General features: G+C 56.3%; 2 protein-coding genes across 2 annotated transcripts; both read left to right on the forward strand.

Annotated features, from left to right (window-relative positions):
• Window positions 1-287: 287 nt before the first annotated feature.
• RPP14 (ribonuclease P/MRP subunit p14) lies at window positions 288-7951 on the forward strand. The gene is made up of 7 exons (XM_061572952.1): window positions 288-320; window positions 1728-1883; window positions 2742-2892; window positions 4010-4094; window positions 5515-5591; window positions 6965-7043; window positions 7779-7951. The coding sequence occupies exons 2-7, from the start codon at window positions 1754-1756 to the stop codon at window positions 7833-7835; spliced, it is 579 nt and encodes a 192-aa protein (XP_061428936.1). The 5' UTR covers window positions 288-320; window positions 1728-1753; the 3' UTR covers window positions 7836-7951.
• On the forward strand, window positions 7905-9222 carry HTD2 (hydroxyacyl-thioester dehydratase type 2). The gene has a single exon (XM_061572953.1). It carries the CDS (start codon window positions 7905-7907, stop codon window positions 8796-8798), a length of 894 nt encoding a protein of 297 aa, XP_061428937.1. The 3' UTR covers window positions 8799-9222.
• The last annotated feature ends 5938 nt before the right edge of the window (window positions 9223-15160 follow it).

Genomic DNA, 15160 nt, shown 5'->3' on the forward strand with positions numbered 1-15160 from the left:
TGTTGTTTCGGTAAAGTCACGTAGGTAAAAAAAATTAATTAATAAAAGTAAAATAAACCTAAGAATATGAATCCTTGCAGTCACGAAAGCTTCAAACCGAGAAATATTGGTGGTCCAAAGCCTGCCTCGTGTTACTCTCCCAGAGAGGCGTCTACCCCCTTACCAACATGGCCGCCACGCGACGCGGGGCAGCTGACGCAGCAGCTGACGCAGCAGCAGCAGCGGCGGCTGCGTCAGCTGCGAGAAGAATCTCGAGGCGCGCGCGCTGGCCCCGCCCCCACCCCCCTCAGAGCTGCGAGTCTCCCGTGAGAAGAGGAGAGGTGAGGAGAGTGGGGTGAGTGGTGAGTGGTGAGGAGAGTGGTGGTGCGGTGAGTGGTGGTGGGGTGAGTGGTGAGGAGAGTGGTGGAGTGGTGGGGTGAGTGGTGAGGAGAGTGGTGGTGCGGTGAGTGGTGGTGGGGTGAGTGGTGAGGAGAGTGGTGGTGGAGTGAGTGGTGGTGCGGTGAGTGGTGGGGTGAGTGGTGGGGATACTGTGAGTGGTGGTGGAGTTGAATGGTGGAGTTGAGTGAGTGGTGGAGTGAGTGGTGGAGTGAGTGGTGGGGTGAGTGGTGGAGTGAGTGGTGAGGAGAGTGGTGGTGGGGAGAGTGGTGGTGGAGTGAGTGGTGGTGCGGTGAGTGGTGGGGTGAGTGGTGGGGATACTGTGAGTGGTGGTGGAGTTGAATGGTGGAGTTGAGTGAGTGGTGGAGTGAGTGGTGGAGTGAGTGGTGGGGTGAGTTGTGGAGTGAGTGGTGAGGAGAGTGGTGGTGGGGTGAGTGGTGGTGCGGTAATTGGTGGGGTGAGTGTTGGGGATACTGTGAGTGGTAGTGGAGTTGAATGGTGGAGTTGAGTGGTGGTGGAGTGAGTGGTGGAGTGAGTGGTGGGGTGAGTGGTGGAGTGAGTGGTGGAGTGGTGGAATGGTGGGGAGAGTGGTGGTGGAGTTGAGTGGTGGAGTTGAGTGGTGGAGTTGAGTGAGTGGTGGGGTGAGTGGTGGAGTGAGTGGTGGGGAGAGTGGTGGTGGAGTTGAGTGGTGGAGTTGAGTGGTGGAGTTGAGTGGTGGAGTTGAGTGAGTGGTGGGGTGAGTGGTGGAGTGAGTGGTGGGGAGAGTGGTGGTGGAGTTGAGTGGTGGAGTTGAGTGGTGGTGGAGTGAGTGGTGGTGGAGTGATTGGTGGGGAGAGTGGTGGTGGGGTGAGTGGTGGAGTTGAGTGGTGGTGGAGTTGAGTGGTGGTGGGGTGAGTGGTGGTGGAGTTGAGTGGTGGGGTGAGTGGTGGAATGGTGGGGTGAGTGGTGGGGTGAGTGGTGGTGGGGTGAGTGGTGATGAGAGTGGTAGAGTGGTGAGGTGTTGTCACAGTGCACAGTGTAAATGCTCTCCTGCGGTGCGGTGCTTGAACACGCGATGGCACTCTGTAGCTGCCGCAGATTGGAGCCCGAAGAAGAGAGGTCTCGGTCAGGGACTGTGATGCGTGGAGCAGAGACAAGCGAGACGGAATAACAACTGGGGAGTGCACGGAGAAGCGTGCGGGAGGGTTGGGGCGAGATTCACGCTGCGAATTCGACCGAGAGGCAGAGGAACACACGGATGATAGCAAGGGTGGCACAAACGAGTTTTTTACAATCGGGTTTAATTGTATTTTTATATTAAACCCGATCATCTGAGATTGGGAGAAATCCGGTTTAATTGGTTCTAATTGCAGAACCGCACTTCGCCAACTTCTCAACGATGGGCTTCATCCATTCCGAGCTCAGGAACTCACTGGCGGTGCCCACGATTGTGGAGGAGAAGCTCGTGTTCATCAAGACCAACCTGCCCGCCGCATTCTACGACTACCCCGTGCCCGACGGCCCCCCGAGTACGATGATAGCAGCACCGACGAGGAAGCAGCCAAAGCCTTGGATCAGAGTTTCGTATTCATTAAACCAGCTTTTAATTCCCCGAAATCGGGTTTAATTGTATTAAAGAAAAAACCCGATGCCTGCCGCTGGAAAAATCGGGTTTTTTCCACCCATGGATGATAGAGGCCATGCACGGTTTTAGAGACATCATCCAAAATTTTAAAAGAGACGTGAGTGAGGCTTGGGCAGGAGCCGTCACGGCCAGAAGGGACCGGTGGTCGAGACTAATAACAGAGTGGCAGCCAAACGAGTGAATCAACACGCCCAAGGGGGTCACGTCCACCGCGGAGATGGAGCGTCGAAATCGGTTCGTGGGGAGATGGCGACCCCGGATAGGGCAGCGATGCCTTCATCAGAGGTCGCAAACGGGTTTTGATTCCTTACCCGTACCCGTACCCGGCGCACCAGGGTCGCAAACGGGTACCCGTACCCATACCCGGCCGTACCCGTACCCTACCCGTACCCGGCCGGGTACGGGTAGGGTACGGGTATCGGGTACCTGATTGCGACCTCTGGGATGAAGCCATGTTGCAGGCGCGGGTGGGTTGATTCTAGGAACTTGAATTGTGAGAAGAGACAAGACGTTGGGAAATGAGTGACAAACGGTGACTCACCAGTGACTCACGGTCTACCCGTACCTGTACCCGGCCGCACCAGGGTCGCAAACGGGTACCCATACCCGGCCGGGTACGGGTACCCGGGTATCGGGTAGGGTACGGGTATCGATTACCCGGTTGCGACCTCTGGCCTTCATCCAGCGGTGGATAGTTCACGGCTGATGATGATGACGATGATGATGATGCGATGTGTCGTAGGAACCCCCGTGAGGAGGAACCCCTGTGACCGTCGAGGGGTCGTCGAGGGGTCACGCGGGATGAGGCGAGTTGGACCCGGCGGGCGAGAGGCTGCCTTCGAGAAGATCGTCATCAACTCAAACTGCCAGTGGTTCTACCTGCGGGCGCGCCTGTGAGAAGAGTACACGCGCAGTACACACACAGTACACACAACACACGCGCAGTACACACAATACATGCGCAGTACACACAATACACGCGCAGTACACACAATACACGCAGTACACAGTACACGCGCAGTACAAATACACGTGCAGTACAAATACACGTGCAGTACACATGCAGTACACACAATACACGCAGTACACGCAGTACACACAATACACGCAGTACACACAATAGCACACGCACAGTACACACAGTACACGTGCAGTACACACGCAGTACACACAGTACACACGTGCAGTACACACACAGTACACGTGCAGTACACACAGTACACACGCAGTACACAGTACACGTGCAGTACACACAATACACGCAGTACACACAACACACGCAGTACACACAACACGTGCAGTACACACAATACACGTGCAGTACAAACAATACACGTGCAGTACACACAATACACGCAGTACACACAATACACACAGTACACACAGTGCACACAATACACACAATACACGTGCAGTACACACAATACACGCAGTACACACAGTACACGCAGTACACACAGTACACACAATACACACAGTACACACAGTACACGCAGTACACACAGTACACGCAGTACACACAGTACACACAATACACACAGTACACACAGTACACGTGCAGTACACACAGTACACGCAGTACACACAGTACACACAGTACACGCAGTACACACAGTACACGTGCAGTACACACAATACACGCGCAGTACACACGCAGTACACACATCGTATACACCATACACGCGCAGTACATGCACAGTACACACGCTTTGCATGCACAGTACATGCACAGGACACACGCAGTACACAGGTCATTATGTTCACACTGTGAGGTTGTCTCTATTCGGGTGCTTGAAACTCAGTTTTCTGCATTTCCGGTAACATAAAACGGTTAAAACCGGTTACAGGTTTCCTGAAACGCCTGGAGCAGCAAACACAGCGTGCTCACCTAGTCCACTGAGACACTGAGGTCAGCAGCAGCACTGGACTTGCGATTCCATCTCCCGGCACGGCAGCTGAAACACTCTCACCCTCCTCACCCCCCTCACCCCCTCACCCCCTCACCCCTAGGGAGTGGGAGGAGGAGGGAGTGAGACTGAACGAAGCGGAGTTCCGTCTGGTTGTGACCAACGCTCTCCGTGAGCTGCACGGGGAGGTGAGTGACTCACCGCACCGCCTCCACTCCCCGTGAGCGGTGGGGCAGTTGTGGAGAGAGTGGTGGAGTTCCCATACATGGGCAGCGTGCTTACAACCAGCTTCGGCTTGGCAGTGGAGGTCTCATTCCGAATCAGTCGAGGGGAATTATCTTTTTTATCGGCTGCTTAACGTTATATGGAACATACCTCGCCTGTTTGCTCCATACGAAGCTCCGGGCTTTATGTGGTACGGGAGGATGTGGAGCTGGGTGGACGTGCCGTTGACTGGTACCAGCGGTGTCAAGATCGTCATCTGTGGAGGAGGAGGCTCATGTGGGACGCTACTTGGCAGTCGCCCTCCGAAAACAATGGAGGGCAGAGGAACGACGCTCACAACAACGAGCGGAGTGTTGGGCAGCTAAAACGCAGCGAGGTGGCACAGTAGGGAGCATAGGTGGTGCATCTGCCAGTCATCTCGGTCAACTCTTAAGAACCTGGGTCTGTCCCTTGACCTCCTGCCAGCGAGCCTTTGACACTTTACCTGGCTTCAAGGTGCACCTAGTCTTGCACAAGCGCCATGGTGACGTCACCTACTATAAGCGGCGAGTGGTGGCTGTTGTGTGTCCCCAGGTGTGTGTGTTGTGTGTGTGTGCGTGTTGTGTGTGTGTGAAAAAAAGATGTGCGTTTGGAAAAACAAAGGTCGGTAGTGAAGTGGTGGGCACGCTGCGCTACGAACCCAGTAACCCGCGTTCGATTCCCGCTCCCGGCCAACACCAGTTACGATTATTTGAACCAGTCCTGGGCCTCCCCTAGGTCGACTCAGCCTCAAATGATTACCTGGTGCGATGTGTGAAAACATCGCCACTGGTGTGCCGTGCTGGTCTTCATAGGTGCTCACTAACTGCACTTGCCCCAACAGTTTGTTAAGCTTATACGGGGGATCTTTGTCTATGTGTTGTGCGTCTGTATTGTGTTTGTGTATAAACAGATATGTGCGTTTGGCAAAACAAGGATCGAGCTCTGAAATTTCAAAACACCCATGGTGTGTGTGCGGGAGTGGTGACGCAATGTGGTTAGAGCTGCACTGCACTACGAACCCGGCGACCCAAGTTTGCGTCCCGCTTACAGCCAACATCGGTGACAAACGTCCGAATCATTCCAGGGCCTCCGCTAAGTCGACTCAACCTAAACTAAGTACCTGGTACTTTGTGTAAACATCAGCGCTGTGGAGACAAAAGCAGCCGGGGCATGGCGTTGGCCAGCCATGCCCTCGTGTGTCGTGCCGCCCTTAATAGGTGCTTGCTGACAGCACGGGGGATGTCTGTATCTGTGTGTGTGGCCACACGGGGGATCCTTGTAGGTGCAAGTGTCCGTTCCCCTCTAACCCCATCGCTCGTGTCTTTCTCTCCCCCGTGCCACCCTCTCTCTCTGCACGTGCAGGTGGGAGCTGCCCTGCCATTCGACGTCATCAGATTTGATGTCCGCTCACAGTCGTGCATACTGCGCGTCATCAGCAGGTACCTGGCCGCCGCCTGCAGCGACGATGGTGTCATCGTCACCATCATTACGATTCCGCTCGTTTACCCAGGAGGGCCTCGCCGAGTCTCAAGGCTCCTGCCGAGTTGTCGCAGTCGGCAGCGATGTTGCTGCTGCTGTGTGATCTCAATTAAGCGATTTGCAGAAAAAAATGCAGCATCGGGATGTGGTTTGAGCATTACCACTACCGCTGTGTGTGTGGATTTAGCTGTGGGAGGAGGAAGCCGGAGAACCCAGAGGAAGTCCATGCAGAGCAAGGGGAAAATATACAGACTCCACACACTCTCTGGCAGACGTCGCAATCGGGTACCCGATACCCGCACCCTACCCGATACCCGGCTACGGCCGGGTACGGGTAGCCACACGTGACTCACCCAAACCAATGAGCGAGAGGGCCGTGAGTCACTGGTGAGTAACCGTTTGTCACTCATTTCCTAACGTCTTGTCTCTTCTCACAATTCAAGTTCCTAGAATCAACCCACCCGCGCCTGCAACATGGCTTCATCCCAGAGGTCGCAATCGGGTACCCGATACCCGTACCCTACCCGATACCCGGCTACCCGTACCCGGCCAGGTATCGGGTAGGGTACGGGTACCCGTTTGCGACCCTGGTGCGGCCGGGTACGGGTAAGGAATCAAAACCCGTTTGCGACCTCTGATCTCTGGAGAACGGGGAGAACTTAGAAACATCGCACAGACAGGCGTCCGAGTGGGAAATCGAACCCTGTCGCTGCTTGCTGTGAGGTTTAGTGTCACCACCGGACCGCCATCCTGCTACCCTCTGTGTATATGTGAGAGTGCATGGGGAACGGCGGCGCAATAATGAGCACATTTTGCTGTAAACCCAGAGACCCGAGTTCGATTTCCGCTAACGGCCAGTGAATAGTGACGAATATCTGAACCGGTCCTGGGCCTCCCCTGAGGTCGACTCAGCCTGTAATCCAGTGGTTCTTCTTAACCTGGGGTGCAAGATGCCCTGTCTGGGGGGTGCGAGGCGTGACCAGATATTTTTAGAAGGTAAATAATCGAAAACACAAATTAAGCACGGGGCACGTGAGTGCAACTTCCTTTGTTTGATCAAACCTACGTATTTATGAACATGATACATTTTTGTTTCACGATTGAAAACCAAAGAGGGTGTGCAAGGCTGCAGTAAAGGATAAGTTACCACTGCTGTAATGAGTACCTGGTGCGGTGTGTATTAATCACCGAAATTAAACACCAGGCATGCAGCTGGCCACACCACCCCATCATAGGCGTGCCGTGCCGGCCTTCAAAGGTGCTCATCAACGGCAATTGCTTCAACGGCCTGTTAAGGCTACCTGGGGGACCTTTGTCTTTGTACGCGTGCCAGTGGGCTCGTGCGTCTGTGGGCGTCGCTATCTCTGGCCTCGAGGCACCAGGGCTTCGTCTGTGCCGTCCACATCCAGCAGGTGAGTGGCTCATCGGGTGATCCAACTTTACATTCATACAGCAGGCAAACCAGCCCAGGACTCGGGGTTCAATCTAAATCTTGAACGGTGAAAGGTCGCCTGCATCGTTGTGGTCTTTGTTGTGGTGGTCTGTGTCACGTTGTTCTAGACGCTTTGCAACACACGGTACAAGTTGCCCATTACTCGGCAACGCAAAGCAACTTTGTTGAATCCCGCTTGCAAATGACGGGCACATTTGTTTGTTCATTAATTCTGACGTTTTCCTTCCCACGTGATCCCCGACTGTGATAATTACCGGCATTGCGCGGTCACGAAACATACATATCACTCAGAAGAACATCCCACGGAAGTGGATGTCGCAGAGCTACCTCTGAGATCCCTTCTATTGCTATACTCATACTCTTTGGTTCTTTCGGTAAAGTCACGTAGGTAAAAAATAAAAGTAAAAAATTTTTTTTTATCATCACGACGTTTCGGGTGCAACACAAGCGCTCGTTATCAGGTGGGACCACCACAGCCAGAAGCAACTGCTGGAATGGGTAAGAGAGCTGCAGTGAAACAGGACGCTGTATAAATAAGAGAGGGGGGAGAGGAGCCACGGAGGAGATACGGAGTGGTGGGGGGGGGGTGAGTCTGCGGGTCTCTGTGAGAGTCTGTGGCTGAAACCTGGATTGGAACCCAGGGTCGGAACCCAGGGTCTTGGCGCCTCTGACAATCGTCGCCTGTCTCCACCAGGTGTCTCCATTCCTCCTGTCCCTGTCGGGCAACAGCCGGGACCTGAGACTGGACTGACCGACTGTAACTTTCTGCGACTGTCATCGGCTGCCTGCAATTGGTTGCCGAGGCTGTACCGGTGTTGCCATGAGCCCCCTGATCGCCATAGCGAAGCTCCGGGTCCTGCTGTCTCCTCCAACACCTTCCGCTCTCCTCCAGCTGTTGCCAACAGCCACTGGTGGTGGGCGGCGGATGGGGGCGGAGTGCGGGTGGAGGATCCGTGGGCAACCTGGCCCCTCCTCTGCTTTCTCCATCTCCTCATGGTCCACCACCTCATGGTCCACCACCTCATGGTCCACCACCTCATGGTCCACCTCCTCCCCCGTGTTCGCCTCCTCCCCCTCCTCTTCCACCTCTTCGTCCCCTACGAACCCGGCGACCCGAGTTTCATCCCCGGCCGCGGCTAACGCCTCATTCTACTCCACCTCCTCCTCGCCCCCCCCCACCTCGTCGCACCCCCCTGTGCCCGCCCCGGCTGGTCGCCGTGGCGACGCCGCGTGGGCCGTGGGCGACCGCGCCGAGATGCGCCGCGTCTTCACGCCGCGCGACGTGGCCGACTTCGCGAGGCTCACGGGCGACACCAACCCCGTGCACGACGCCGTCGGCGTCGCGCCGGGCCGGGCGGTGGTGCACGGCGTGCTGCTGCTGGGGCTGGTGTCGGCGCTGCTGGGCACGCGGCTGCCCGGCGCCGGCTGCGTGCTGGCATCGTCGCGCCTGCGCTTCCCGGCGCCGCTGCTCACCGGCGACGAGGTGACGGCGAGCGCCACGGTGGAGCGCGCGCGCGAGCACAGCCTCCTGCTGCGAGTGCTGTGCACGACCGCCGCGCCACAGCCGTCTGCGGAACCGCTGACGACGCAGCGACCGGGACAATCGCGTCCGTCACCGTCTCCCCAGGCGGGAGCGAGCGGCGATGGGGCGGCGACGGTGGTGGTGCTGGAGGGGGAGGTGTTGGTGATGTTGCCGCGTGACCCCACTCATTGATCCCCTCCCTGCTAGCAGGGTCTGGTCGCTTGCGCGAGCGACTGCCCTCGAAGTGTTTTGCCAACTCCGTTACAAATCAAGATTGTGAACTACCTGTGATGGTAATGCGTCTGTAATCCTTGACAGAAAATTGTTAAATATTGTGTTGTGTATTACAATATTTATCCTGCGCTGTGTACGATAGGGTTTTGGGTCTAACTAGGGACCCATAGAGAGAGATGGGGGGGGGGGGGCCCTTGCCTGTAAACATCAGTGAAACACTGAATATCGAAACCGGAAACTATGCACTGCCAGTAGAAAGGCCGTGTGGCTGATGGGATGTGTTAAAAAATACGAATTAATATTTCATGTGAAGGGCTCCACTGAGTTGTAATTCCTCCGGTCAGTGTTGTCCTGTTTGAATAGAAGAGTGATTGACGCATCGTCCCGTGGTTGTGGTGTTTCATTTCTGTGTTCTGGTGGTGCGGTTGATGGTTCCACCAACCGGTGAGTGTCTTCGAGGAGGAGGAGAAGGAGGAGGAAAGTCAAAGCCAGGAGGAGGTGCCGCTGATGTTTGCGTCTCGAATGAGGAGGTTCTTATTATTTTGGACGTCCGTGTGGTTCCACTCCGTTCGCCCAGCAGCGCTCTTCCGGATATGGGCAGTGAGACTCTGGGATGGCGACAGCGACAGCAGTAGCAGCAGCGGCAGCGCGATCCCAAAAGTGGGATTGGGACTTGGGTTGGCGGCGAGGGACGTTGTCGTGGTCTTGGTTGATCATGGGTAGGTTGTCCTTCCGATGATCAACAGGCCGATGCGCACATCTCCTTCACGAATGGAAAATCGCAGACGCATGCCACAGTAGTGCGATTGTGGCCGCGCAACCCAAACTATTGACCGCGTAGCAAACCCACTATAGCCGTGCTCCTTCAACAGAAGAGGAGGAACAGCAAAACTACACAAACTCTCACTCCTGAAGCCCTCTGGTCGTGAGAAGACCTCGATATTGGCATCGAGCTCATGAACCGCATTGCTGCTGCTGCCTTCGTGCACGCGAGAACATAATGTCTGTGTGAATGTTTTACCAAGTATGTCGGCAAACTCATTGATCCAGCAGCCAATGAGACGACTCTATCCCAAGGAGTCACTTCAGCCAGCAGCCTTGAGCACGCGTTGTCATAGCAGGGCAATCCGACTCATCGGCCTTGCCTGCATCCCTCCACTGCTGCTCATCTTCGGTGGGCGCGTAAGCCACCGTCATCGCGCCCACCACGACCACCGTCACCATTCCTCGCCCGCAGTCGACGGGGAGGGGAGCCTGAGACTCGCAGCTTCCCGCACCTCGCCACCGCCACGCTCCAACGCCTCTTCCTCCATTCTTTCGTTCAGAAAGAGAGCGCCGTTCCGTGTTGTTTGACAGCTTCTTGCCCCGAGCGGCGGACCAAGTGAGTAGAGGACTGTCCACGCTGGTGGTGACCGGAGCCAGAACTAGTACCGGCCCGGCTCCCGGCAGAGGAATGGCAGCCTCTCCTGTCCTCGCCAGGCAGCGTTTGGACATTCCACGTGGCCGGCCAGTCGCGATACCGTATTCTCTCGGTTATAAGAGACCACTTTGTTACGCGAATGTAAAGTACAAGATGTGGGTTTGGGGTGAAGTCTGGAGTTGATTTTTGTGAGAATTCAGGCGAGGCGAGGGGGAGACGCATTCGCAAGAGCGTGACCTGGGGAGCGGCGGGCTGAAGGCGCCCCCAAAATGACGAGCAAAACTAAATCATTTACAGCCGAGAAGCAAATAGAAATTGGAGCAAAAAAGCAAACCGCAGAGGAACCTAATCTGGGCCATCGTGGCCTGGAGGTCGTGCGGTGATTGTCGCCTCCCAGGGGCGAGCGAGAGAGTTCGTAGAGGGAGAGGGTTCGTAGAACGGCGTCGCCCTCACGGCGTAGCCCGCTGCGTATAGACGGGTGGGGGGGGGGGGAAGTTGTTTACACCACGTGGCAGGAAACCCACGCGCGAGCGAGGTGGGGGGGGGTCAACAACTCTGCCCCATCACACAGATGGAGCAGATGGAACAGATGGAGACTTGCTCTAGTAGCCAGGATACGGCTCCTCTTCCGACGCCCGCCCACGGGGAAGGGCGTTTTGTACTGCGTCTGCACCGTGCGTTGAACTCCTTTCGCAGTTCTCAAGACGCGAGTTTCCAATCGAAGGACGTTCGTTTTCAAGAGATGAGTTTCACACGCCCAAGGCGCGCGACGAATCCGCCAACCCTCCTGGCCGCTGCCGATGCCTCCACAGCGCTGGCTGCTGGGTCACTGCAGGCCACGTGCGGCCACCGGAGAGACGGCCCTGGATTGGCAGTGGAGCGCAGGGGAGTGTGGGAGCATCGTGCTGCTCGCGAAGGCGCGGCGGCGGCGGCGACAGTGGTGGTGGTGGTGGTTGGAACGTGGCGGTAATCGTGGGGGCACACCCGTGGGGACACGCCAACAGGGTGCGCCCGCGTCTCCCCTGGGGGGGGGGGGCGCGAGGGCGGGGGGGAGTGGCGCGCCCTTGTCACGCTGTTGCCTGCTGCCCTGGCCACGTTCGGGGGCTCGGGGTCAACAGAGGAGCCTCCCGCCCCCCCGTGTTGCCACCGCGCGGAACGTGAAATGCACACCGCGAGGGTGAACAGCTGACGAACGTCAACCAGCCGTTAGCCCCCCCCCCGCACCACCAGCCCAGAGGCATCGCTCGATATCAAAGCTCTCTTGACCAGCAGGTGATCCCCCCCCGCCCGCCCGCCGCCTCCACACATATCTCTCTCTCCACACGTAAAAAAATTACGTGAACTAATGTTTTTTTTAACCATCCCATCAGCAGCACGGCCTTCTTAGAGCGCGCGATTACAGCAGCTTTGGTCTAACTCGAGCAAACACTCTCTGGACCGGTTTCGTCTCATCAGAAGCACAGTCAGGCCCTTGCCTTGAAGCGACGCCGGTGAACTTTCCAGGCGTTCAAAGGCAAGGTCACCCTCCCTCTCTTCTTCAAGAGTCAGCTGTGTGTGTGTGTGTCTTGGAATTCTTTCCCACCGTACGTCGGAGGTGCGGCATCTCGTGGTCCTGAGCGGGGGCACCCTCCCCGCCTGCGGCAGCGACGATGTTCCGACTCATGAGAATCTCCCGGTGGAGTCGACGCCCCTCAAGATGCCGTGACGCAGTGGCGAGCGAGACGCCGCCTACCTTTACCTCGCAGCCGCTGATACATCTGTCCGTGAGAATCGTTCTTTAACTCACCAGGTGAGTGAGAAATGCTAACTCCACAGGTAAGAATTTCTAACTCACCGGGTGAGTGAGAAATGCTTACCACGTGAGTCAGATTGTGTTCTCTAACTCACCAGGTGAGTGAGAATTTCGAACTCACCAGGTGACCCGAGTTTGATTCCCGCTCACGGTCAACACCAGTGACGATTATCTGAACCGGTCCTGGGCCTCTCCTAGGTCGACTCAGCCTCAAATGAATACCTGGTGCGGTGCGTAAACATCGCCGCTTGGGGAGACAAAGGTGGCCGGGCGTGGTGCTGCCCATCCACCCCCACGTGTGCCGAGGTGGCCTTCATAGGTGCTCGCTAGCCGCACTTGCCCTCACAGTCAGTTCAGGCTACACGGGGGATCTTTGTCACACAAATAGACACGCACAACTGGATATACCTGGGTGTGTCCAGTGTCTGGATGTGTGGGTGTCTGTGGTGTGTGTTGAAGCGATTCGTACTGGGAAGACAAAGGGGGCCGGGCGTGGCGCTGGCCACCCATCCCCTCGTGCGCCGTACCAAAGATCCTCCATAGAGTCTGAAACAGGCTGTTGGGGAGAGAAGCTTTTAGCGAGCACCTATTAAGGCCGGCACAGAACACGAGGGGAGTGGGTGGTCAACACCACACCCGTCCGCCTTTGTATCCCCAATGCTAAGCTTGACACACCGCACCAGGTACGTACTCGTTTACGGCTTGGTCAACCTCGAGGAGGCCCAGGACCGACTCTATTTAAACGATGAAAACTAAACCAAACTATATATATTTTTTTACCAGGTAAGGCTCACCGAGCTCCACTGCGCTTTTTCAGAAGCGACCTGGCCACAGCTGACAGCTCAACGAAGTTGGCCCAACACGTGGAAATGTATTGCCGCCAAAAGACTTCCTCATATTCGCTCGCCCACTGTTATTCATCGCAGTCGAAGAGGAGAAACCTCGAGTTGCCGGGTCCTATTGCAGTGCGCTAACCACCAAGCCCACCGCTCCCCCCCCCCCCCACGTGCACACGCACGCACGCACACACGCGCACACACGCACGCACACGCACGCACGCGCGCACACACGCGCGCACACACGCACGCACACACACGCGCACACACGCACGCACACGCACGCACGCGCGCACACACGCGCGCACACACGCGCGCACACACACGCGCACACACGCACGCGCACACGCGCACACACGCACACACACGGATACACACGCACACACGCACACACACACACGCGTGGCTGCCACGGATCGCTTGACATTTGGCTAAATTGTCCGCGAATGTTTGGGTTTGAAGGTGATTTGTCAGTCCGGAATGCCGGTATGTGATGCTCGCACTTTACAAAGACAAATATCCCCCGTGTAGCCTTCGCAGGCCGTTTGGGGCGAGTGCCGTTCGCGAGTAGCACCTACGAAGGCCGGCACGGGGACACGAGGGGATGGGGTGACCGGCTCCGGCCGCCTTTGTCTTCCCGGTGGCGATGTTTTTCTTCACACCGCACCGGGCTGAATTGACACACAAGACAAAGATCCCCGCGTAGCCATGAAGACTTGTTGGGGCAAGTGCTGTCCGCAAATTCTGCCGGGCTTGGTGCTGCCCAACCCACCCCCTCGTGTGCTCGCCCCGGCCTTCATCGGTGCCATTCTCTAACAGCACTTGCTCTAAGAGCCTGATAAGGCTACAAGGGGGATCTTTGTCTTCATGAGGGGTGGTGTGTGAGGTTATTCGTGCGTATAAACACCCCCCCCCCCCCCATTCTAGATTTGAAGCTTTCGTGACTGCAAGGATTCATACTCTTAGTTTTTTCGGTAAAGTCACGTAAGTCCAAAAATTAAATAAATAAATAATAAAATAATAAACCCCCCCCCAACTCACTCACCCCTTTCTTCCCCTTTTTCCCCCCCACACCCCCAATTCACCCCCTGTCACCTTACACTCACCCCCTTCTCACCCACCTCATCGCGTCACCCCTGACCCCGAGGTGTCTTGACAACAACAAAAATCCCCGAGTCATCTCGCGGGGGGGTAGGGGGAGGAGGGGAGGGCAGGTGGGAGCCGTGGTTGACGCTGGACAAAAACAAAGCAAAGGCTTTGGAAACCCAAGTACCTCAAGGGACACGTGGGGGGAAGGATAATGGTGCATCACCTGGGCACAGGTGCGAGACGCGAACTCGCTCATCGGGTGGGGGAGGTGCCAGGGGAGGTCCACACAATGATGAGCCGAGGTGAGGAGGACGGGGTGATGATGAGGATGACGACGGAGTCTTAAGGAAGAATGGAGGATGATGCCGCTGATGATGATTATGATTCGGCTACTGATGCTGCTGATGCTGTTAATAGTAACGATACTGCTGATGATGCTGCTGCTGCTTCCCCTGTTGATGATGATGATATTGCTGATGACGCTGCCACCGAAGCTGCTGATGCTGCTGCTTCTGATCTTGCTGCTGCTGATAATGCTGCTGATGATGTTGATGCTGATGATGTTCATGCTGATGATGTTGCTGAATGATGCTGCTGCTGATAATGCAGCCTCTGATGTTGCGGATTCTGATGCTGCTACTGCTACTGATGTTGCTCATGTTGCTGCTGATGATGATGTTGCTGATGATGATGTTGCTGTATCTGTGTGCGAGTCACTTTGGTTACCGCGTCCCAGCCGCTGCAGCTGCGTTTGCTCAGCGCCACGGTGTTGTGTTGGTTTAGTGTCGGGGTCTTGTGTTTGCTTTGTGTTGGTTTAATCGTGTGTGCTTTGTGTTTAATGCCGCCTCGCTCTGCCTCGTGTATTTTGTTGGTTTGATGTCTCTCTCGCTCTGTGTGTTTTGTGTTGAAATTATGTTTGCGTTCATGATCCGTGACCACGTGACTCCTAATCCCCCCCCCCGCTTCCCCCGCCCCTCAGATTAGGATTCTACGACCCGGGGTCACGTGATCGCGGGGTCTCGGTGACCCCTGTGCCCCCCCCTCCCACAGCCCCTCCCCTTACACCCAAAACACCCCCACCCCCTCCCCCACATCTCTGACCGTGACCACCACCCCCTCCTCCAACCCCCCCCCCCCACCCCCGTGTCTCGCGGGGTAATTAGCGATTCAATTAATTTACGTC

Source organism: Lethenteron reissneri, chromosome 51, assembly GCF_015708825.2.
Source record: "Lethenteron reissneri isolate LAM-NWPU_2019-01 chromosome 51, ASM1570882v1, whole genome shotgun sequence".
Classification (NCBI taxonomy): Eukaryota; Metazoa; Chordata; class Hyperoartia; order Petromyzontiformes; family Petromyzontidae; genus Lethenteron; species Lethenteron reissneri.